The sequence below is a fragment of the Pecten maximus genome, chromosome 8, assembly GCF_902652985.1.
Source record: "Pecten maximus chromosome 8, xPecMax1.1, whole genome shotgun sequence".
NCBI classification, from domain to species: domain Eukaryota; kingdom Metazoa; phylum Mollusca; class Bivalvia; order Pectinida; family Pectinidae; genus Pecten; species Pecten maximus.
Genome location: NC_047022.1, coordinates 10,200,811 through 10,226,663, shown reverse-complemented (window position 1 = coordinate 10,226,663; position 25,853 = coordinate 10,200,811). Strand labels below are relative to the sequence as shown.

Here is a 25,853-nt window from a genome sequence, read left to right as displayed (position 1 = left end):
GGGGGGGGGGCAGCAGAGAGTGTGATTTGTTTAGTTTTATTTTAATATAAGGGGGATTAACGTCCTCACAACATCCAGGTTCATGTGAGGACAGGTGTCAAGGTGATAGGGCTGGGTATTGCGGACCAAAACCGTATTGCAATATATTGCAATATTCAACAGAAACTTGCAATACGTATTGCAATATTATTGACCTTAGTACCATCAACTTGCTCGTCGTCCGCCATTTTTCGTTTCTAGTAAACAATCATAATCTCGAAAGTGCTTGATTTTAACGTAGATGTCCCATACGGCCAAGCGCTTTAGAGACAACGAAACAAGCGCCCCACCAATACGACATAATGACGTTCTCGTATGTTTCTTTCACGTTTACATAAGTAATTTACGTTATTGGTGCCAACACATAATGTTAAATCAGTGATTAATATGCCTTTTTGTTAACCATCGCGATATACCGGTTTCCAGGGTTTGTGTACCGGTATATCGTATCGACCTGCCAAATTCGCGGTATACCGGTATTTCGATATTATCGCGCACCTCTACAAGGTGACATCCTATGAGCCAGGGTCATGTGAGGACGGGTGTCAAGGTGACATCCTATGAGCCAGGGTCATGTGAGGACAGGTGTCAAGGTGACATCCTATGAGCCAGGGTCATGTGAGGACGGGTGTCAAGGTGACATCCTATGAGCCATGGTCATGTGAGGACGGGTGTCAAGGTGACATCCTATGAGCCAGGGTCATATGAGGACAGGTGTCAAGGTGACATCCTATGAGCCAGGGTCATGTGAGGACGGGTGTCGAGGTGACATCCTATGAGCCAGGGTCATGTGAGGACAGGTGTCAAGGTGACATCCTATGAGCCAGGGTCATGTGAGGACAGGTGTCAAGGTGACATCCTATGAGCCAGGGTCATATGAGGACAGGTGTCAAGGTGACATCCTATGAGCCAGGGTCATATGAGGACGGGTGTCAAGGTGACATCCTATGAACCAGGGTCATGTGAGGACGGGTGTCAAGGTGACATCCTATGAGCCAGGGTCATATGAGGACAGGTGTCAAGGTGACATCCTATGAGCCAGGGTCATGTGAGGACAGGTGTCGAGGTGACATCCTATGAGCCAGGGTCATGTGAGGACAGGTGTCAAGGTGACATCCTATGAGCCATGGTCATGTGAGGACGGGTGTCAAGGTGACATCCTATGAGCCAGGGTCATATGAGGACAGGTGTCAAGGTGACATCCTATGAGCCAGGGTCATGTGAGGACAGGTGTCAAGGTGACATCCTATGAGTCAGGGTCATATGAGGACGGGTGTCAAGGTGATATCCTTTGAGCCAGGGTCATGTGAGGACAGATGTCAAGGTGACATCCTATGAGCCAGGGTCATATGAGGACAGGTGTCAAGGTGACATCCTATGAACCAGGGTCATATGAGGACAGGTGTCAAGGTGACATCCTATGAACCAGGGTCATGTGAGGACAGGTGTCAAGGTGACATCCTATGAGCCAGGGTCATATGAGGACAGGTGTCAAGGTGACATCCTATGAACCAGGGTCATGTGAGGACAGGTGTCAAGGTGACATCCTATGAGCCAGGGTCATATGAGGACAGGTGTCAAGGTGACATCCTATGAGCCAGGGTCATGTGAGGACAGGTGTCGAGGTGACATCCTATGAGCCATGGTCATGTGAGGACGGGTGTCAAGGTGACATCCTATGAGCCAGGGTCATGTGAGGACAGGTGTCAAGGTGACATCCTATGAGCCATGGTCATGTGAGGACGGGTGTCAAGGTGACATCCTATGAGCCAGGGTCATATGAGGACAGGTGTCAAGGTGACATCCTATGAGCCAGGGTCATGTGAGGACAGGTGTCAAGGTGACATCCTATGAGTCAGGGTCATATGAGGACGGGTGTCAAGGTGATATCCTTTGAGCCAGGGTCATGTGAGGACAGATGTCAAGGTGACATCCTATGAGCCAGGGTCATATGAGGACAGGTGTCAAGGTGACATCCTATGAACCAGGGTCATATGAGGACAGGTGTCAAGGTGACATCCTATGAACCAGGGTCATGTGAGGACAGGTGTCAAGGTGACATCCTATGAACCAGGGTCATGTGAGGACAGGTGTCAAGGTGACATCCTATGAGCCAGGGTCATGTGAGGACAGGTGTCAAGGTGACACCTATAGAGGAAAACAAAGCCTATAAAGACAGATCAGTGAGGAAAGAAAGAAAAGATTTAAGATCCTAAGTGTTCCAAATCTCTTCAATGCCCCCTAAATAGAAAACACAAAAGAAATCCCTCAGATTCTTCACTTTTATTGCCTTCTAAGTTCAAAATGCAGCAGGATACAGCAGGCCTAATTCTATTCTAAGGCTCCCTCATGTCCCCTGAACTAAAGACATTAGAGAAACCACCCCTGAAAAAGAAGAGGAACCTCCAGTTAGTTGCCACTTACAGCATGGAGTGAGATACAGCAGGTATATTCTTTCTCCTGCATGGGTGGGCAGAGTCTGAGACGGGGAATATCTGCATGTTTGGTTTATCTTTTTGAGGTGACAAAACATTGAACGTATACTTGTATAATAGTCTGTGCATATTTGAATTCAATTTTATTATATTAAACCACATTAGTCAATATTTGCTAAAAAAGTTGATTGATCATTTGAGACATGAGCACATCATATGTCAAGATCAGTCATATTGGTCGGTAAAGTCAGGGGTCAGTCAAGTCAGGGGTCAGGTAAAGTAAGGGGTCAGTAAAGTCAGGGGGTCAGTAAAGTTAGGGGTCAGTAAAGTCAGGGGGTCAGGTAAAGTCAGGGGGTCAGTAAAGTCAGGGGTCAGTCAAGTCAGAGGTCAGTAAAGTCAGGGGTCAGTAAAGTAAGGGGTTGGTAAAGTCAGGGGTCAGTCAAGTCACAGGTCAGTCAAGTCAGGAGTCGATAAAGTCAGGGGTCAAGTCAGAGGTCAGTAAAGTCAGGAGTCAGTCAAGTCAGAGGTCAGTAAAAGTCAGGGGTCAGTCAAGTCAGAGGTCAGTAAATTTGTGGTCAGTTAAGTCAGGGGTAAATCAAGTCAGTGGTTGGTTAAGTCAGGGGTCAATCAAGTCAGTGGTTGGTTAAGTTAGGGGTCAATAAAGTCAGGGGTTGGTTAAGTTAGGGGTCAATAAAGTCAGGGGTTGGCAAAGTTAGAGGGAGGTAAGATCAGTATCATCAATATAATAGTCTATGCATATTTGAACATGACATTTTGGCACTTTTTCTTAAACCCTATTTTTCATGTGATGCCACCAATATAGGCTTCTGTCACAAGTCAAGTCCCTGACATTTGAGACATGAGTGGGTCATATGTCAAGATCAGCCATATTGATCAGGTATGTGGACTGGAAAAATGAAAACAATGGTACATTTTGCAGTGATTCACTTAACAGACAGAAAGTAAGTGTATTAATTTTCTCTAAAGACATTAAACTGTGGAACGCATGGGTGACATTAGGCTGAATAGGAATGAATAAGTTTTCAATAGACTCATCCTACATTATCTTCAATCACATTTCCCATAATATGAAGTCATATTATTTCCTGTGTTCACAATATAATAACTTCAATAAATTGTACAAAAATATCTGGTATTCTATGGAGCTACAAGTGTATTACAGAGAGTTCCTGGTCATTCTTGAACACAATAGTGTGAGATGACAAAAGGCAAAAAACTTTTTTAAACAAAATTTAAAATGATAATTGATTTAGTCTGATTCTAGTATTTGACCGGCATAGATGTTGATACTATGTTGAAATCATTTAAGAATAATTAGTGTTGTGTACCAGTTTTTTTTTTTTTAATATATTATATAAATATGGAAATCAATTAAAACCATCCTAAGTTGACAATAATCAATAGACAGTCAACATAACGGCATGACAATTAAGATCAAACATTTCCTATAATCAATCATGGCATTGTATTTTTTTATTTTTTTTTTTTTTACGCCTTTCGCCAGCAGGTGTTTTCGTGGGGACTTTAACAGCTTGTACCTAACGGGACAACAGCTGCCACTTTATTTGTTTATTCACGGATAACTATTTATCAGTTAGCGTGACGTTTGTTTACCTGTAACATCGGTCAATGAGACTTTCATTAATAATAAAGTAGTAGGCTATGTAAATAGAAAAATAATCGCTCACCTTTATGTTTGCTCAGCATCCCAGGTTGCTGCTACGGAAGCCAACATTAATTTTATCTCGTGGAATACCGGAGACAGCGAGAAAGTCGTGTATAGGGGTACTTCAGGGGTAATATTAATTTCATAATCATACTTCGTAAAATTGGGTCTGTATGCTGATTTATTTTACTTGTGAATATTTTTTTAAATAAAAATAAAAAGTTTTAAGTTATTTACATGCGGCGAGTCATTGTGGTGTGCATAATTTCGCAACCGTTTATCAAAACTGAAAGTGAAAATGGTAAAGTTTTCCTTTGGCGTGCCTTATGTTTGCATGCTTGCGAATGAGTTCACTCCCTTGACTGAAGTTTTCAGTCATTATTCAGCTGGTGAAACCGGAGTAGGCACGATGCCACAGAAGAGCAAAGAATTTTCATCGTGTGATCGTTCAGACGGAACAACGCTTTAGACAGGTAATAATAGATCTATTTCAAAACAATTCACATCTTAACGAACATTAAGAACACAAAACAACAAGTTTTATGTAAACCGGCTTGGTAACAGATTTTTGATAAATCTTCACCAAATCTTCGCAAATTGCAGATTAAAATATGCTGAAGACAAAAATTATTTAACAATTTTAACCGACGTTATTTTAGACAAAAACTTATTGGCTATGTCCCGATTCAAAGTTGTTTTGCGTGCATTTATATTGAAAACATATTTTTACATAAACAAGCATAATGACTCTGTACTGGAAATTACTATAGAGAACTAATTAACAGGTTATACTAATTAAGGATCTAGTCAGGTGTTGGCGACGAATTATTTGGTGTTACACGGTACATATCAAATACTAACAACTGACTGTACATATCAATCTTACTAACATTAATCTGTATGCTCAATCATTATCATATTAAATAATGAAATATGTATTTTGATGTGAAGAAGTTTAGTTTTTTGGAAATTGATTTGAAATTATTTCCTTTTATGTTTTTGTTCAAGCAAATATAGTGGATAACTTTGGCATGACATTTCTTCATTGTAGTTACTTTTCTTTTTCTCCATTTAATGGAATCAATTTAAAATAATACCATTTTGAAATTTTAGTAAAGTCTGGTTGCTAGAGTAAGGGGTAGGTAAAGTCAGTGGTTGCTAGAGTAAGGGTAGGTAAAGTCAGTGGTTGCTAGAGTAAGGGGTAGGTAAAGTCAGTGGTTGCTGGAGTAAGGGGTAGGTAAAGTCAGTGGTTGCTAGAGTAAGGGGTAGGTAAAGTCAGTGGTTGGTAGATAAAGGGTTAGGTAAAGTCAGTGGTTGCTAGAGTAAGGGGTAGGTAAAGTCAGTGGTTGGTAGATAAAGGGTTAGGTAAAGTCAGTGGTTGCTGGAGTAAGGGGTAGGTAAAGTCAGTGGTTGGTAGAGTAAGGGGTAGGTAAAGTCAGTGGTTGCTGGAGTAAGGGGTAGGTAAAGTCAGTGGCTGCTAGAGTAAGGGTAGGTAAAGTCAGTGGTTGGTAGAGTAAGGGGTAGGTAAAGTCAGTGGTTGCTAGAGTAAGGGGTAGGTAAAGTCAGTGGTTGCTAGAGTAAGCGGTAGGTTAAGTCAGTGGATGGTAGATAAAGGGTTAGGTAAAGTCAGTGATTGCTGGAGTAAGGGGTAGGTAAAGTCAGTGGTTGCTGGAGTAAGGGGTAGGTAAAGTCAGTGATTGCTGGAGTAAGGGGTAGGTAAAGTCAGTGATTGCTGGAGTAAGGGGTAGGTAAAGTCAGTGGCTGCTAGAGTAAGCGGTAGGTTAAGTCAGTGGTTGGTAGATAAAGGGTTAGATAAAGTCAGTGGTTGCTAGAGTAAGGGTAGGTAAAGTCAGTGGCTGCTAGAGTAAGCGGTAGGTTAAGTCAGTGGTTGGTAGATAAAGGGTTAGATAAAGTCAGTGGTTGCTAGAGTAAGGGTAGGTAAAGTCAGTGGTTGCTAGAGTAAGCGGTAGGTTAAGTCAGTGGATGGTAGATAAAGGGTTAGGTAAAGTCAGTGGTTGCTAGAGTAAGGGGTAGGTAAAGTCAGTGGTTGCTAGAGTAAGCGGTAGGTTAAGTCAGTGGATGGTAGATAAAGGGTTAGGTAAAGTCAGTGGTTGCTAGAGTAAGGGTAGGTTAAGTCAGTGGATGGTAGATAAAGGGTTAGATAAAGTCAGTGGTTGCTAGAGTAAGGGTAGGTAAAGTCAGTGGCTGCTAGAGTAAGCGGTAGGTTAAGTCAGTGGTTGGTAGATAAAGGGTTAGATAAAGTCAGTGGTTGCTAGAGTAAGGGGTAGGTAAAGTCAGTGGTTGCTAGAGTAAGGGGTAGGTAAAGTCAGTGGCTGCTAGAGTAAGCGGTAGGTTAAGTCAGTGGCTGCTAGAGTAAGCGGTAGGTTAAGTCAGTGGTTGGTAGATAAAGGGTTAGATAAAGTCAGTGGTTGCTAGAGTAAGGGGTAGGTAAAGTCAGTGGTTGCTGGAGTAAGGGGTAGGTAAAATCGGTGGTTGCTGGAGTAAGGGTAGGTAAAGTCAGTGGTTGCTGGAGTAAGGGGTAGGTAAAGTCAGTGGTTGCTAGAGTAAGGGTAGGTAAAGTCAGTGGTTGCTAGAGTAAGGGTAGGTAAAGTCAGTGGCTGCTAGAGTAAGCGGTAGGTTAAGTCAGTGGTTGGTAGATAAAGGGTTAGATAAAGTCAGTGGTTGCTAGAGTAAGGGGTAGGTAAAGTCAGTGGTTGCTGGAGTAAGGGGTAGGTAAAATCGGTGGTTGCTGGAGTAAGGGTAGGTAAAGTCAGTGGTTGCTGGAGTAAGGGGTAGGTAAAGTCAGTGGTTGCTAGAGTAAGGGTAGGTAAAGTCAGTGGTTGCTAGAGTAAGGGTAGGTAAAGTCAGTGGTTGCTGGAGTAAGGGGTAGGTAAAGTCAGTGGTTGCTAGAGTAAGGGTAGGTAAAGTCAGTGGTTGCTAGAGTAAGGGTAGGTAAAGTCAGTGGTTGCTGGAGTAAGGGGTAGGTAAAGTCAGTGGCTGCTAGAGTAAGTGGTAGGTTAAGTCAGTGGTTGCTAGAGTAAGGGGTAGGTAAAGTCAGTGGTTGCTAGAGTAAGGGGTAGGTAAAGTCAGTGGTTGCTAGAGTAAGGGGTAGGTAAAGTCAGTGGTTGCTAGAGTAAGGGGTAGGTAAAGTCAGTGGTTGCTAGAGTAAGGGGTAGGTAAAGTCAGTGGTTGCTAGAGTAAGGGTAGGTAAAGTCAGTGGTTGCTAGAGTAAGGGGTAGGTAAAGTCAGTGGTTGCTAGAGTAAGGGGTAGGTAAAGTCAGTGGTTGGTAGATAAAGGGTTAGGTAAAGTCAGTGGTTGCTAGAGTAAGGGGTAGGTAAAGTCAGCGATCGGTAAAGTCAGTGGTTGCTAGAGTAAAGTGTTGGTAATGTAAGGGGTAGGTAATGCTGAGTCAGGATTCACTGTATGAGATAGTAAATGACAAAGGAAGACATTGGCATTGGCTTTATTTGAATTTATAAACCTGCTGTTGATAAAAATGTTCACTATATGTAAGACACATCACAACTAAAACCACTGTAAAAAAAATCTATTTTGTTCAGCTAGCATAGCTAATTTTGCAGTCAGCTCATCCATCAGAGCTTAATCATTAAAACTGACATCATAATGCAGGGATTTTGCTGGAGTAAGTATTGAACACATTTTATATGACAAATTTCAGGTATTTTAGGTAGACAAATATGTTATGGCCATGTAAAATCATGGATAATTGTCTGACTGGGGATTAGCACTATTGTTACCATTATTGGACATCCTACGACACAGAAAAACCGATATTATTATCATTTACTGCTGCTAAAGAATCAAGTCTTCTAGTTATATTGTAGTCTTTAACAAAAACAACTATTTTTTATTGTGTCGCCTGCAAAAGCAGGAGACATATAGGGATCACAATGTCAGCGGCTGATCAAACCCAAACTTCATAAAGACCTTCCCTGCCCAAAGTGCTTACATGGGATTGATTTTCAGGCCCAAAAAAGGTCAATGTCATTGTTACTGAAAATAGAAAATTAGTTTTTGTTTCATAACTCAAGTTTCCTTTGGCAGATCAAGCTCAAACTTCATGCAGATCTTACATACCAAAAGAGCTTGCATGGGATCGCTTTTCAGGTCCAAAGGTCAAAGGTCAGGGTCACAGTCAAGAAAATTAGAAAATTTGTTTCCCTGTGATAACTCTTGTAATCACCCAACTTTCTGTACAGGCGACACATCCAGTTCCATGGAATTTTTGTATGGACTTTGAACTAGCTATTTAGAGAATAATCTGTCATGATTTCATTTAAAGAAATTTTATTTCAAATTTTATGTTAATGAAATGAGACAGTAGAATATAAACTTATGTATCTTCTAAAAAAAATGTATACAAAACATATATATATATTGAAAATCAACTATCACTTTGGTAAATAAATTCGACATCAGATATTAATACACAAAGTCTTATATTGAAGGTTTAAGGTAAGACACAATGTCAGTATATTGAGGGTTTCAGATAAGATGCAAAGTCAGTATATTTAGGGTTTCAGATAAGACACAATGTCAGTATATTGAAGGTTTCAGATAATACACAAAATCTGTATATTGAGGGTTTCAGATCTAGATAAGACACAAAGTCAGTATATTGAGGATTCAGATAATCCTCAAGGTCAGTATATTGAGGGTTTCATATAAGACACAATGTCTGTATATTGAGGATTTCAGATAAGACACAATGTCTGTATATTTAGGATTTGAATAAGACAAACTTGTTGACGTGTAACAAACATTAGACACTTTACAAGATGATAGAATATTGAGGGTCATATTAGACAGGGCGTCAGAATATTCAGGTTGGTTTAATGCTTGGCTATGTATGTGTTTATTAAATTCTTTTTCTAATTTCCTTTTCAGGACCAGCAGACAAAACAGCTTACCCTATGCTTCAGAGGATTAGTGATAGTACAGTGTGAGGCTAGGTTATTTAAAAACAATTTGCCGTTATGTCACTGGGAAATGTCGTACCTGAGGATGTGAAATCTATGTGGTTATAGGACACATACAACTGCCTTCTTCGGAAATTGATTAGTTCGAACACCTTATCGGATGTACTTGTAAAAACCTGTATTATAAGTGCCAAGGGAAGATTCATCATAACCAGAATTTTTATCTTCCTCATCATTATCATTCCACAGACAGGAAAGCTTTCTGTTTTAATAGACCTACAGTCAATTATGACGGTAAGTACCTAATAGAATGATTTATTGAAAGTCATTAGTCATGGTCTGTTGGTTTGTCTATACATGTACTTCCTCATTCTTATATAAGTAAAAGAACCTTGAACTAATCGTTGGCAATTCTTGTAGCTTATTCTTTATTCGAAAAAAAATCCACTTTCTTTCTATTTCATATAAATAAACTTTGCCAATAACATCAAATTGAATGCCATTGTACGTTTTTCCTTTAGTTTGATTGATTGATAGGTTAAGTAATTGCCTGTCAGAGTAAACTGTTACAGTTATAATTAACACAAAACTGTGGAATATATGTGTGACCCAACAGTGAGATGAGATTAGCAAAGTGGGTCTTTTGCAGAAATTTTCTGTTTTTTGATGAAAATTATGTGTATGACACTAAGTACATAATTATGTATCATTTTGTCTCAGATTAATTAACTATACTCTCCATGTGCTATTTCCTCATATGCCTTCTCCCTATAACTAGACGACTCTATTCAACCTGTTGACTGCCTAGACACTTTTTAAGTTAAATTGTTTTTAAAATTTGATATGATTTTATGATAAGGTGTCACTTTATGACGAGGCGTCATATATATATATATACACACCAACTTTTGATAACTTGGTAGGTTTGTATCTGTTTCTGTCTCTTGTCTTCAGTCAGTTGAAAGTCTGTACGACCATTGTTTCGCCGACGTAAAACCTGTTAAATATGAGTTGATCATCCCATAAACCACTTCGGTCATTTTGATGTATATGGGGTCTATATGCATGATGAATTATAAGCTGCTCATGTTGATGGGACCTTGCAATTGGTGTAAGGGATTTGTAAGTTATAAAAAAAATGAAAGAATTTTTATACATTCTTTATTCTTAGCTAGAATTTGTGTATAAACTCCATTATCTCTGTCCAAAATGGGATAAGTAACACATTATGAACTTTTTAATTATCAGGTGGCAGGTAATGATCTACTTTACAATCAATTAGAATATTCTTGGTCATTTTTTTTTTGTCTCACCTGCAACAAAGACTATACATATATATATATGGTGGTACTTTTCTGGCAAGGACTCTGATGTCTTTGAATTGCCAATATTTCACCTTGAAGTTTTGCGTTTAGATCCATTTCTTAAAAAGTATCAGTCCAAATTTAACCATATTTAATTAGTATATATATAAAGTTAGATCACACAATGGACATCTCAACATAGTCTTCATTTACGGAAAATCGTCCAGAATTTATCATCTGCTAACTCTAGAAATTAGGAATGCTGGTAACTTGAACCTTAAAGTTTTGTATTAAGGTGAATTTTGAGAAATATTGATTTTGTAAAATTTGATATTTGTTTTGCAAAGCATCGATATTTACACATGTCCTAATGTAAACAGGTTGCTTCCATGCTGTTATGTAGAGATTTTGATTTTGGAGTTTGCCTCAAACTTAAATAATTGTTATTGCTTCATTGACATTGACAAAGCATGAGCGGCAAGACATGATTATGTGTAATTCTGGTTAAATTCTATGTCTAGATCTTCCAATGTTGGTCGTTTTCTGCTTATTCTGACCTAGGCCACGTACAGGGATAGTATGGGCTAAAAATACAGGTAAAATATCACGTGACTCCAGTACCAAAATAGATCGTCATGGTCCATTGGCGCACCGTGTGTTGTGAACGGATTATGTAGTCGATCAATACCATATCATGCATTTGAAATAAAGTTAAATTGACATGTTAACAGGAACTCTATAGCACTCATCCATGTTTGCCTGTTGTTGACTCTGCAGTTCATTTAGATTTTGCTTTGAATGATACGGAGTAGGTTATGGTTTCATTCTTTTTTTATCCAAGTGAAAATTTTCTATCTCAACATTTCTATCTTTATACTAAATACTTCATATCAAATATGCATTTAATGTTGAAAATATCTTTCAAATACGACCAAGAAAAATTAAAAGGTATCATTCTTAGAAACATAACAAAATATTGATAAGATACATCTTAGTGATTCAAACTCCAAACTTTCGGGTTGATAATCGATCGTTCTACCATATGAGCTATGCGGACTGACAGGAATGTGAAGTTTATGTTATTATTTAGAGTCCGTCTAGTTAATGCTAAAATTAAAATATTTTATCAACTACGTTTTTTCAATTTTTCTATACCAGCGCATCGGAGGACCACTTTTTAGCTCACCTGGTCCGAAGGACCAAGGTGAGCTTATGCCATACCGTGGCGTCCGTCGTCCGTCGTCCATCCGTCTGTCGTCCGTCCGTCCGTCAACAATTGACTTATTTGACTTCTTCTTCATAACCGCTGATCGGAAATTGCACAAATTTGGTCAGAAGCATCCCTATGGGTAGGGGACTCAAAATTGTACAAATGATGGGGCTGACCCCCTGGGGGCCTCTGGGGTGGGGCCAAAAGGGGTCAATTTGGCATTATTGATATAAACGACTTCTTCTCTGAAACCAAGCAATGGCTATCGCTCATATTTATCTGGTAGCATCATTATGGAGTGGGGATTCAAAATTGTACAAATGATGGGGTTGACCCCCCAGGGGCATAAGGGGCGGGGCCGAATGTGGTCAATCCGGCTATATTCATATAAACAACTTCTTCTCTGAAACCGAACAATGGCTGTCGCTCATATTTGCCTGGTTAGCATCACCTTGGGGTAGGAATTTGAAATTGTACAAATGACGGGGCCAACCCCCCTGGGGCCTGAGGGGCGGGGCCAAAAGGGGTCAGTTTGCAGAATTGATATAAAAGACTTCTCTGAAACTAAGCAATAGATATCGCTCATATTTTACTGGTAGCATCCCTATTGGGTGGGTATTCAAAATTTTACAAATGGTGGGGCTGACCCCCCAGGGATCTGAGGGGCGGGGGCCAAAATTGGTCAATTTGTTTAAACAACTTCTTCTCTGAAACTAAGCAATGGATATTACTCACATTTGTATGGTAGCATGGTTATGGGGTGGGGATTCAAAATTGTGAAAATGTTGGGGTTGACCCTGGCCGCCAGGGAGCTGGAGGTGTGGCCAAAAGGGGTCAATTTGGCTAAATTGATTTAAACAACTTATTCTCTGAAACTTAGCAATGATTTCACTGGTAGCATCATATTGGGGCAGGGATTCAAAATTGCATAAAGGAAGGAGCTGACCCCGCCAAAAGTCAATTTCATTTCATGGATTAATGCACTTTTTGGCATTTTTAGTATTAAAATAAAACCAATGTACATGTACCCATATAGAATGCTTATGATATATATTGACATAGCAATACCAGCAACAAATAAACTTAAGCATCATTCTTGTTTCATATCTCATGAAACCAGGTGAGCGATACAGGCCCTCTGGGCCTCTTGTTAAGAATAGGATTTTAGTTGTCTTTTGGTACATAGAATAAAATTAGACACTAAAAGTTGGTCTTCCGATGCGCTCTATGTCAAAAAATGATATGAATGCGGGAAACCCTCCCTCGAAAGTGGCAAATAGCCCGATGATGCAACTTTACGGTCATTTTATGAAATATCCATTGCAATGAACAAACAAATTTTTCGCAAGTAAGAATCTTTATATGTTATAGATTTATGGCTTGTATTCAAAAATCTCAGTTTTTAACATTTATTTTTTTGATTTTGAAAACGGCCACCGTTAGGTCGAAACAGGCCTATATGCGCCATACCTCTTTAAAAGGATTTATATTTGAATATTTTCATTCGGAAAAGGAAAAAAAACTTTGTAATGCAACAATATAATTATTTATAATAATACTTCAGTCATATTTCAGGGCTTTTTCTTTTAGCTTTTTGGGGTTGTTAATGGGCCCCATTCGCAAATGAATTTTTTTTTTTTTTTTTCTAATTTGTGCCCACTTCCCAAAATTTGCAGTTTAGTCCTGAAAAAATCTTTCCAAATTCACCAGTTTTCTTCCCAAAATGAAACAAAATGGCCATATTCCAAACCAGAGAGAAACAGCCCTGTATTTCACAGTTTCCTAAAAAATTTTCGGATGAAATTTTCTGTCAAACAAAAAGCATGACAATGGATTTGTAGGAATGATAACCAATGTTGGTTCAGTATAAAGCTGATGTTTTGACTTCAGTATCAGCAATGATCATGAAAATTTCTGTCAAACAAAAAAGCATTACAATGTATGATGTATGAATGATAATATAACCAATGTTGGTTTAGTATAAAACTGATGTTTTGACTTCAGTATCGGTAATGATCATGGATGAATGTGGATTGAGCTGGTGCATAGTGTATATAGTAATGATATCTCAGAGATAAAAGCCTGGATAAACAAACAACCATTGAAGACTGTATCCCATAGCGCCGTTATTAATGGAGCTTCGTCACCGATACTACTATATCAGACGTATGTTATATTGATTACGTTGTACTTGATGAGATTTTATTTTTATTCAGCAAGAACATTAAATATATGTGAGTGGTAATTATATATATATAGGTTATATTATTGGATGTTTTGGAGCTGAAAGTTTTTTATAGGAGAGGGGGGGGGGGGGGGATTCAGTAGATTATATTGGATTTTGACATTTCCTGTCTCCATTTTTATCAAAGACAAAAATAACAGAATATATATTATCAGTTTCCAGTTAGCTCATTTGGCCCATAGGGCCATGGCGCAGCGTCTGCCATTTGTATGTCATCTGGCAACATTTCATTAAAATCGATATCCCTACTTTTCCTGAATGCCAAAATGAATTTTGATGAAATTTGGCTTGGAGCATTAATAAGGCAAAGGAAATCTAATTTTGAATATAAACAGAGGGTACAGCTCCCTTGCACTGGAGGGTTGGGCTACAATGAAATGGGACATTGAGATAAATCCTTTAAATCACTACTAGTCCTGAATGCCTAAATAAGCTTTGGTGTAATTTGGTCTGGTCAGCATTATTAAGGAACAGAGATCCAATATTGTATAGGTGGAAGAGATGGGGTCTAAAAGGGGAAATATAGCAAAATAAAAGAACTTAAAACCTTAATCTTCTTTAAGAATAACAGGATTTGATCCACTTTTGGTTTGAACCATATTTTGGAGAGGCAGCTCTAAAAGTAGGAAAATCTTTAATAAGGGTATTTTGCTATAATTACTGAAATATCCAGTTGATTGATGCAGGTCCTCTGGGCCTCTTGATTCATGATAGTAATTATATCCCTATATGACTGGGTGAGTGCACATGGTACATTGTGAGTGTGTGTCCAGTTCCATTGTCTGGCTGGTCATTGTATGACATAATTGATGTACTAGTGACCGGTCATTGTACCTGCATGGTACTGATGGTCAAGTCATCTGGTTATACTGTTTGACCGCTACCCAGTCACAACTAGGAAGAGACTGTGTCAATGTGAATACCCCATCCATCTGTCAGGTAATTATGTCAATAATTTAGGACTATTTTTCCCTTTTTAGCCCATCATCATTTTTAGCCCACCATCATCAGATGGTGGGCTATTCAAATCGCCCTGCGTCCGTGGTCCGTCGTCCGTCCGTCCGTCCGTCCCTCCGTCCGTCCGTCCGTCCCTCCGTCCGTCCGTAAACAATTCTTGTTATCGCTAATCCTCAGAAAGTACTAAAGAGATCTTTCTCAAACTTCATATGTAGGTTCCCCTTGGTGCCTAGTTATGCATATTGCATTTTGGGACCGATCGAAAAACAACATGGCCGACAGGCAGCCATCTTGGATTTTGACAATTGAAGTTTGTTATCGCTATTTCTGAGAAAGTACTGAAGGGATCTTTCTCAAATTTCATATGTAGGTTCCCCTTGGTGCCTAGTTATGCATATTGCATTTTGGGACCGATCGAAAAACAACATGGCCGACAGGCAGCCATCTTGGATTTTGACCATTGAAGTTTGTTATCGCTATTTCTGAGAAAGTACAGAAGGGATCTTTCTCAAATTTCATATGTAGGTTCCCCTTGGTGCCTAGTTATGCATATTGCATTTTGGGACCGATCGAAAAACAACATGGCCGACAGGCAGCCATCTTGGATTTTGACCATTGAAGTTTGTTATCGCTATTTCTGAGAAAGTACAGAAGGGATCTTTCTCAAATTTCATATGTAGGTTCCCCTTGGTGCCTAGTTATGCATATTGCATTTTGGGACCGATCGGAAAACAAGATGGCTGACAGGCAGCCATCTTGGATTTTGACCATTGAAGTTTGTTATCGCTATTTCTGAGAAAGTACAGAAGGGATCTTTCTCAAATTTCATATGTAGGTTCCCCTTGGTGCCTAGTTATGCATATTGCATGTTGGGACCGATCGAAAAACAAGATGGCCAACAGGCAGCCATCTTGGATTTTGACCATTGAAGTTTGTTATCGCTATTTCTGAGAAAGTACTGAAGGGATCTTTCTCAAATTTCATATGTAGGTTCCTCTTGGTGCCTAGTTATGCATATTGCATTTTGGGACCGATCGGAAAACAACATGGCCGACAGGCAGCCATCTTGGATTTTGACCATTGAAGTTTGTTATCGCTATTTCTGAGAAAGTACTGAAGGGATCTTTCTTAAATTTCATATGTAGGTTCCCCTTGGTGCCAAGTTATGCACATTGCATTTTGGGACCGATCGGAAAACAACATGGCCGACAGGCAGCCATCTTGGATTTTGACCATTGAAGTTTGTTATCGCTATTTCTGAGAAAGTACTGAAGGGATCTTTCTCAAATTTCATATCTAGGTTCCCCTTGGTGTCTTATTATGCATATTGCATTTTGGGACCGATCGGAAAACAAGATGGCCGACAGGCAGCCATCTTGGATTTTGACCATTGAAGTTTGTTATCGCTATTTCTGAGAAAGTACTGAAGGGATCTTCCTCAAATTTCATATGTAGGTTCCCCTTGGTGCCTAGTTATGCATATTGCATTTTGAGACCAATCAGAAAACAAGATGGCCGACAGGCAGCCATCTTTGATTTTGACAAATGAAGTTTGTTATCACTATTTCTGAGGAAGTACTGAAGGGATCATTCTCAAATTTCATATGTAGGTTCCCCTTGGTGCCTAGTTATGCATATTGCATTTTGAGACCAATCAGAAAACAACATGGCCGACAGGCAGCCATCTTGGATTTTGACAATTGAAGTTTGTTACCGCTATTTCTCAGAAAGTACTGAAGGAATCTTTCTCAAATTCCATATATAGGTTCCCCTTGGTGCCTAAATCTTAAATTTCATATATAGGTTTCCCTTGTTTGAAAAGTACTAGAGGTTTCTTCTGAATTTACACAGACTAGTAAGACTTAGAAGAAGAGAAAAGTAGAGAAAAGATCAATCTGACATGGAACCTATGAAGAACATTCAATGGTGGGCGCCAAGATCCCTCTGGGATCTCTTGTTATCATCAGCTGGCCGTGGTCAGGGCTATTGAAATCCCCATTTCTGTGTGGTCTGTCATCCGACCTTTAAACTACGAGAAGTACCGGAAGGAAATTCCTCAAACTTGACATTTAGGTAACCTTTTCCCCTAGGTGTTGTCATTTGATTTTGAATCTGATGAAGAAAACAAAATGGTGGACAGGTAGCTATATATGTATGATTTTGGCAGTTGAAGTTTGTCAGTGGCCATCTTGGATGGAAAAGTATGGGATAAAGCCTATTTGTCTTGTGTTTGGAAAAAACTTTGGCCCAATAGGAACAAAAAAAATTTAGTACACTTCAAGATTTTGGAGAATTTAGCTTTAATAAGAAATAATTACAGTAGAGTCTGAGAATGGTACCCATTATATATGGCCTTTAAAAACCCCTGTAAAAGCTATACTATTTCCTGTTTTACCATGGCGACTGATTTCAGATAACAGTTTGTTTGCTGGTTTTAATTTATTGGCTGATGAACAACCAGGGTCATTTAGAGGTGGGGTCTCCTTGTAGTACTTGCTAACTACCTCACTGAACAATATACCGGAGAGGTGGGCCGTCGCATGCCATCCAGAGCAATTAGGGTAAAGTGTCTTGCCCAAAGACACAACCACAACAATACAGAACGGTCCGTTGCTCAGCTTTCCGAGAAACAAATGGAGCGGGGAACCACTAATAGATTACATTATACCACTGGCAATGATTTTTGTTTCTAAATGAGTGTTGTCTTTTAGTTTGTTTTCTCCACAATTACAAAAATGGGATTGTGGTTTTGATAAGGTCTGTTAAAAGGGAGAACCGTTATGGATGTTTGCAGATGAAAAATTTGTATGCATGCATTGAATGTATAGTCATTTGTATGGTAGTTGACAACCTCGGATCAAAGAGAGGACTGCCAGAGACCAAGTTATTAACATATTTATCATATAATATAACTAGCCTGGGGGGACATGTACAACACACATTAACTTTTACACAAAGCCATCGCCAAGGGGTGGCCTGACAGGAGGACAGCAGTAATATGGCTGTTTTTAGCATTTTCACCTAAGAAATCAATGGCATTGTATATGAAGACTTGAGGGGATTAATTTTCAAGGCATGGACATATTAACAGATAAAAAATTGTGATATGCATTTCAGAAAAATGTTTATACAGTGCACATGGACTCTGTCTAAACCGGACACCTTTGGGACCACACAATAAAGCCGGTTTGTAGAGAGTTCCGGATTGTAGAGATTCTAATTTTATATCGTTGTTGAATGCTAAAAAATGAATAAAAGATATATCATAAAGTAGATGTCATTGTGCATTATTCATGCATATATATATATACAAACTTTGAACTGAATAACATAATTTGATTCAACACTGGCAATTTGCCTTTATGTGTACGTTACATCGGTTGAAAACAATCACTGATTGTTGTTTGTTTTGAGAGGCTTTCCACTGAGTCCGAACAATCAACCGATCTTACACTTTCTACAAGAAAGATTCCCAATTTGGGGAATTATCCTCAATATCTTATTGGTCCTCAATGTCGGCGGCTGTCATGAGATCCATGTTTGTTAATAATATAAACGAAGAACTTATACAAAAGGTATGTCATCGTCATCATCTCCGACTTCCTCATCCGGGTACGTTCGTGTAGTACATTTAGAAACACGTAACATTATGGGTATATATATGAATTGACAAAATGCATTTCTTTATTGTACGCAACAACTGTTTAGGTGTTTATCCATCCGTAGCCACCTGTGGACATTGTGTTAAATGGTCAATCGATAATATACCTATGCAGCAATTACAACTGTATAAACACTCGTCGGGAGCCCCTAAAGCTACCGCAACCAGGGAAACATCAATGGGACCGACGCCAGTTTATACAGAGTAGATTTACTAGTATACAGAAGAAATGGGGCCGGAATATACAGCCGGATTACAGAATAGACAGAGTCCGGATTATGTAGAGTGTATTTACTATAAATAAAGAAGGGAATTTATGGGACCAAATTATTTGGCCGGTTTTGGCAAATATCCGTATTGGATAGAATCCGGTTTGGACAGAGTGCACTGTATTTCAATTGCTGCAGTTTTTTTTTTACTTTTTAACTTACACCGGATGTGCTATATAGCTTGGATATGAAAAAACTAATTTGTAAGAGAAAAATGCACAAGTAAAATTGATCATTAATTATTATTAAAATAATCAAAAGAATTCATGTTGCAAAAATGGTCATGAAAAAATACCGTATTTGACCTAATAAGGGTGCCTGCCCTAATAAGGGCGCCCCTACCTTTTTTCAAGGAAATAAATCTTTGACTGAGTGTCAAAATGGTGTTCAAAAGTAATAATTCATGTGAAATGTTTTGCTACTTTATGTGTTCAATTTTCTGTAGCAAATTAAGTAACTGGAACACAAGTTTTCGCCACATTTTGTCTATTCCTACAGATGACATGTCAGTGCAAAGAGCACCCGAAACTAAACACACATAAGGTACAAATAATAACTTACCATTTTTTATTCGAAGATAAAGTAAAAGACTTCATTCTTGTTGATAAATAATTTTTGTTCAGAACAGAAAGCTAGTAAAAGACATTGTAAATCAATTATAAGGCCAAAGAAAACGATGTCTGATATGATTTGGGAAATCACACAAAAAGAGTTCCATTTGAACATAAATGGTGGAACACACATTCTCTGGTCTAAAGATCAGCTGGCATGGTTTACAAGTTTACGGGAATATACAAGTGATGTTTAAGCTTAATATATGATAATGAATAGATATCTTCATCTGAAATATTTTTATGACTGAATATTTTACCGTTACCACAGCCTTGGGTATTCTGCTATAAGGTATAGTCTGTTTCATAAAACTTCAGAATAACTAATCTTAATAAGGGCGCCCCCACTGTCAATTACCCGCACCCTGTACCCTTATATTATTAGGTCAAATACGGTACTTGTATTACAATTTTGTACCTACAATTTTGAGGTACAACTCTTACTCAATTACAACTTATGGAAGAAAAATAGGACTTCAATCTCATTATGGCGATGAAATTAATTACCAGTAGGTAAAAAAAAAAATTTAAATATTTACATGGAATCTAAAAGTAACAGTTATAGAACTGAGAGTCTGGAGATATCCAAGGTCATGGTATAAGATCTATATAACTGACGGTCTAGAGATATCCTAGGTCATTGGTATAAGATCTATAGAACTGACGGTCTGGAGATATCCTTGGTCATTGGTATAAGATCTATAGAACTGACTGTCTAGAGATATCCTAGGTCATTTGTATAAGATCTATATAACTGACGGTCTAGAGATATCCTAGGTCATTGGTATAAGAACTGACAGTCTGGAGATATCCAAGGTCATTGGTATAAGATCTATTTAACTGACAGTCTAGAGATATCCTAGGTCATTTGTATAAGATCTATTTAACTGACAGTCTGGAGATATCCTAGGTCATTTGTATAAGATCTATATAACTGACGGTCTAGAGATATCCTAGGTCATTGGTATAAGAACTGACAGTCTGGAGATATCCTTGGTCATTGGTATAAGATCTATATAACTGACAGTCTAGAGATATCCTAGGTCATTGGTATAAGATCTATTTAACTGACGGTCTAGAGATATCCTAGGTCATTGGTATAAGATCTATATAACTGACAGTCTAGAGATATCCTAGGTCATTGGTATAAGATCTATAGAACTGACCGTCGTGAGATATCCTAGGTCATTGGTATAAGATCTATAGAACTGACCGTCTAGAGATGTCCTAGGTCATTGGTATAAGATCTATATAACTGACAGTCTAGAGATATCCTTGGTCATTGGTATAAGATCTATAGAACTGACCGTCGTGAGATATCCTAGGTCATTGGTATAAGATCTATAGAACTGACAGTCTAGAGATATCCTAGGTCATTGGTATAAGATCTATATAACTGACAGTCTAGAGATATCCTAGGTCATTGGTATAAGATCTATAGAACTGACCGTCTAGAGATATCCTAGGTCATTGGTATAAGAGCTATATAACTTGATGATTTTAGTACCTTCGTTGTATCTTGGTGATTCTGCAGGCTTTGAAGAATTTTCAAGATGCAACGAAAGTACTTGAGACATGATGTCAGCTTTTTCTTTCTATCTATATTTATCAGCTAGGTGCGACATTTTGTCGATTGGGAAACGTGTGTGGCCGAATATACGTTATAGTTTATTTCAGTGACAAGGTGTTGTTATTTTTGCTTTTTTCGAGATCAAAATAAAAAAATGAAAATGAAAGATTCTACATCACTGTATAAGATGGCACTGAGGGTATAGAATTATACATGTATTAAAGCAAACAAATGAAAAAATAATAAATAAAATGTTTAAATGATCGCCAGTGAGACAGTGCATTCCTTATATAGAGCTCGAGGCAACGGAAGAATTTCTTACTTTATGCAATTAATCATTTGTTCACTTTAGATTTAAAAGTTTAGAGGAGAAGCTGAAAGTTGGTAACATATAGCTTTAAGTATGTAGCTTTTGGTATGTTATACAGTCAAACCTGCCTTAGCGACCACCTGAATTAAACGACTTCCTTTCATATGCGACCATATTTTTTTCCTCCCAACGTTATTTACTATACTAGTGACCTGAATTAAGCGACTACCTGTCAGACGCGACTAACGACCATCATTTCCGTGTCCCAAATGCTGAAAAGCGACTTTTTTCAGCGACTTTCCAAGTTTTAAAACGGAAGCAGAAGTCATAATCAAGAAGAAACCGGACGAACTTGTCTGCTTTTAAAGATTAAAAAATACTTCAGAAATGCATGAAATGTCTTATTCTGTCTCAAATATATAGAAGTATATAGAAATATATAACAGCAAATTGTTGTTTTTAATTGATCATGATTATTCTTTGTTAGAGTTGTACATCTTTAAATATTTTTTGAGATGATTTACCAAAATATTTATTTAACATAGAATTTTTTTTTTCAAGTTTAGTCATAAGCATTATCCATTTATGGATATGTTATAAGCGGTACATGTGCAGACCACACACTTACTGTACTGGTATCGTACAGAGTTAAGGTTCTTGATGGTCAAAGGTTAATGTGGTCAACCTCGGTATTAAGACCACTCCTTTATTAAGGCCATTTCACTCAGACCCTCAGGTGGTCGTAATAGAGAGGTTTCACTGTAAAAATCTCTTGTGAATTTTTTTTCTCTCAACATTGATGTGAACATGCTTTTTTTTCTTGTTTTTTTTTCTTTGCTAACATGGCTGATATTTTAATAATTGGAAAAAGGTGTTGATAGTAATTAATGTTCATTCTGATTTAATTTCATTTTTCATATAAAAACGCTATTTCTTTCGTTGCAGTTGGCTGAATGAGGAGAGAAGTGCCAGTAATGTTGTTTTAATGAGAAGAGATGAAAATCTTATCAGATTTATACCACTTTGAAAACATCACCATGACTGTGTTTCCAATATTACAGTTCTGACAGTCTACCCCAACACCCCATGAATTCTTCATCCAGAAATTTGGAATATTCCATGTTGCTGGAATTTATTGCAATGTGACAGTTTGCTGCAAAAAGCAAATCTGAAAACAACTTTCTCAAACTTAAAAGTGTATACATCTTAGGCTTGAAAATCAAGTCATTTCTGGATAAAAACTTCAAAAATGTTTTTTTTTATTCAATATTGAAGAAGAAAATTAACAAAAACATAAATTAATTTGTTTTGGTGCAATTTTTTTACTGATGAGCTGTTTGGGTTTCAAGACTGAACTTACACATGAAAATGAGGCGTAAGACACTGTTTGGAGGCTTGCTATGCATGTGCTTCGTGTTTTTCATATACAGTTATCTCCCTTGTGAGAATGGACCAAAAGCCTATATGGTTCCGAAGGAGCAAATCAAATATATATACGACCACAATCAGAAAGCAATACCTTATGATAAAAACATGCCAATTATATTCATTGGTGGCATGCCACGAAGTGGCACAACACTAATGCGAGTCATGCTCGATGCACATCCAGAGGTTCGGTGTGGAGAGGAAACACGAGTTATTCCAAGAATTCTCGGAATGAGGACACACTGGCAACGATCCGAGACGGAGAAGCGTCGTCTCAATGAAGCAGGAATCACAGACGATGTTATAGACTCAGCCATAACGGCATTCATGTTAGAAGTGATTGCCAAGCACGGAGAAGCTGCACCAAGATTGTGTAACAAGGATCCATTCACATTGAAATCTAGTCTATATTTATCAAAATTATTTCCAAACTCCAAATTCTTGTTCTTGATACGTGACGGTCGAGCTGTTGTGCATTCAATCATTTCAAGAAAGGTCACAATTACTGGATTTGACCTCACTAGTTATCGAAGTTGTCTTAAAAAATGGAATCAAGCGATGGAGTCCATGTATGCGCAGTGTCTCCATGTTGGCTCCGGACATTGTATGCCAGTTTACTATGAACAACTCTCCCTACATCCGGAATTGTGGATGAAACGGATACTAGAATTCCTGGATCTACCTTGGAATAGCTCTGTACTTCATCATGAAGATTTTGTTGGAAAGCCTGGTGGAATCTCGTTGTCAAAGTAAGTATGGTGATAAATGTAAAGATTTTAAAAAAAAAAAGACACAATATACATAGTTAAACCTCGCGTAAATAATGATAGGCCAATATTTCTGGTAGTAGAGTTAACGGTCTCACAGAGAAACAAGATGCAATGTTTCGATGTAGTTGCTTCATTAGACCTTCGAGAGCATTTTTATTCTCTTGTCAAATTTTACGGCAGTATCATGGTATTGGGTTGTCTGTCTGTTCAGCTTGCAACTTTTGTTTATCTGGCAATTTTCTTCTTTTTTTTACCTATATACTCTCTTTGAAACTTGGGATACATTATTATCATATGTGTTTTCCCTGAAAAGAATTTTGATACAACTTTTTGCAAAAGTTTAATGATTCCCTTTTGTTTATTCATGATTTTTTGTCCAGAGAGCTACTCCTACATTTTTTTGACTGATTTCTTTGAAACATATGGTAGACTTTTGATATGTTGTTGTGTTTGCTTGCAACAAATTTGATTCAGTTTTTAGCCCACCATCATCAGATGGTGGGCTATTCAAATCGCCCTGCGTCCGTGGTCCGTCGTCCGTCCGTCCCTCCGTCCGTCCGTCCGTCCGTCCCTCCGTCCGTCCGTAAACAATTTTTGTTATCGCTATTTCTCAGAAAGTACTGAAGGGATCTTTCTCAAATTTCATATGTAGGTTCCCCTTGGTGCCTAGTTATGCATATTGCGTTTTGAGACCAATCCGAAAACAACATGGCCGACAGGCAGCCATCTTGGATTTTGACAATTGAAGTTTGTTATCGCTATTTCTGAGAAAGTTTTGAAGGGATCTTTCTCAAATTTCATATGAAGGTTCCCCTTGGTGCCTCGTTATGCATATTGCGTTTTGAGACCAATCGGAAAACAACATGGCCGACAGGCAGCCATCTTGGATTTTGACAATTGAAGTTTGTTATCGCTATTTCTGAGAAAGTACTGAAGGGATCTTTCTCAAATTTCATATGAAGGTTCCCCTTGGTGTCTAGTTATGCATATTGCGTTTTGAGACCAATCGGAAAAACAACATGGCCGACAGGCAGCCATCTTGGATTTTGACAATTGAAGTTTGTTATCGCTATTTCTGAGAAAGTACTGAAGGGATCTTTCTCAAATTTCATATGTAGGTTCCCCTTGGTGCCTAGTTATGCATATTGCGATTTGAGACCAATCGGAAAACAACATGGCCGACAGGCAGCCATCTTGGATTTTGACAATTGAAGTTTGTTATCGCTATTTCTGAGAATGTACTGAATGGATCTTTTTGAAATTTCATATGTAGGTTTCCCTTGGTGCCTAGTTATGCATATTGCGTTTTGAGACCAATCCGAAAACAACATGGCCGACAGGCAGCCATCTTGGATTTTGACAATTGAAGTTTGTTATCACTATTTCTGAGAAAGTATTTAAGGGATCTTTCTCAAATTTCATATGTAAGTTCCCCTTGGTGCCTAGTTATGCATATTGCGTTTTGAGACCAATCTGAAAACAACATGGCCGACAGGCAGCCATCTTGGATTTTGACAATTGAAGTTTGTTATCACTATTTCTGAGAAAGTATTTAAGGTATCTTTCTCAAATTTCATATGTAAGTTTCCCTTGGTGCTTGGTTATGCATATTGCATTTTGAGACCAATCCGAAAACAACATGGCCGACAGGCAGCCATCTTTGATTTTGACAGTTGAAGTTTGTTATCGCTATTTCTGCGAAAGTATTTAAGGGATCATTCTCAAATTTCATATGTAAGTTTCCCTTGGTGCCTAGTTATGCATATTGCATTTTGAGACCAATCTGAAAATAACATGGCCGACAGGCAGCCATCTTGGATTTTGACAATTGAAGTTTGTTATCGCTATTTCTGAGAAAGTACTTGAGGGATCTTTCTGAAATTTCATATGGAGGTTCCCCTTGGTGATTCGTTATGCATATTGCATTTTGAGATCAATTGGAAAACAACATGGCCGACAGACCGCCATCTTGGATTTTGACAATTGAAGTTTGTTATCTCTATTTCTCAAAGTACTGAATGGATCTTTCTCAAATTTCATAAGTAGGTTCCCCTTGGTCCCTTGTTTTGCATTTTTGGACCAGTCTGTCCTGAAAACAACCTGGCAAACAAACAGCCATTATCGTTAAATCTCAAATTTCTTATATAGCTAGGATTCCCTTGTTTGAAAAGTACTGGAGGGATGTCTCAATTTGCACAGATTAGTAAAATGAAGGGAAAAGTAGAGAAAAGATCAATCTGACATGGAACCTATGAAGATCATTCAATGGTGGGCGCCAAGATCCCTCTGGGATCTCTTGTATTTCTAGTGCTTTGATATGCCAGAGAAAACCAGAGATCTCCTTCCACACGTACAGTTTTCTATCAATTTCCTTTAACTTGGTAGACTTTATAATCATGATATCAAGTTTTGTTTAATG

The 25,853-nt window shown here is 38.3% G+C and overlaps 2 protein-coding genes across 2 annotated transcripts in view; one reads left to right on the top strand and one right to left on the bottom strand.

The window, feature by feature from the left end:
* The window catches only part of LOC117332452 (calcium/calmodulin-dependent protein kinase kinase 1-like), a 150,927-nt gene extending 146,729 nt beyond the window's left edge, over positions 1–4,198 (bottom strand). The window contains exon 1 of the mRNA XM_033891363.1: positions 4,184–4,198. The gene's annotated coding sequence lies outside the window, so the exon portion shown is untranslated. The remainder of the gene's footprint in view (positions 1–4,183) is intronic.
* A 352-nt stretch (positions 4,199–4,550) lies between these two features.
* Positions 4,551–25,853, top strand: part of LOC117332885 (protein-tyrosine sulfotransferase 1-like) — a 31,828-nt gene continuing 10,525 nt past the window's right edge. The window contains exons 1-3 of the mRNA XM_033891949.1: positions 4,551–4,634; positions 9,071–9,396; positions 22,185–23,413. Coding sequence (XP_033747840.1) covers positions 22,602–23,413 — 812 coding nt within the window. The 5' untranslated portion in view covers positions 4,551–4,634; positions 9,071–9,396; positions 22,185–22,601. The remainder of the gene's footprint in view (positions 4,635–9,070; positions 9,397–22,184; positions 23,414–25,853) is intronic.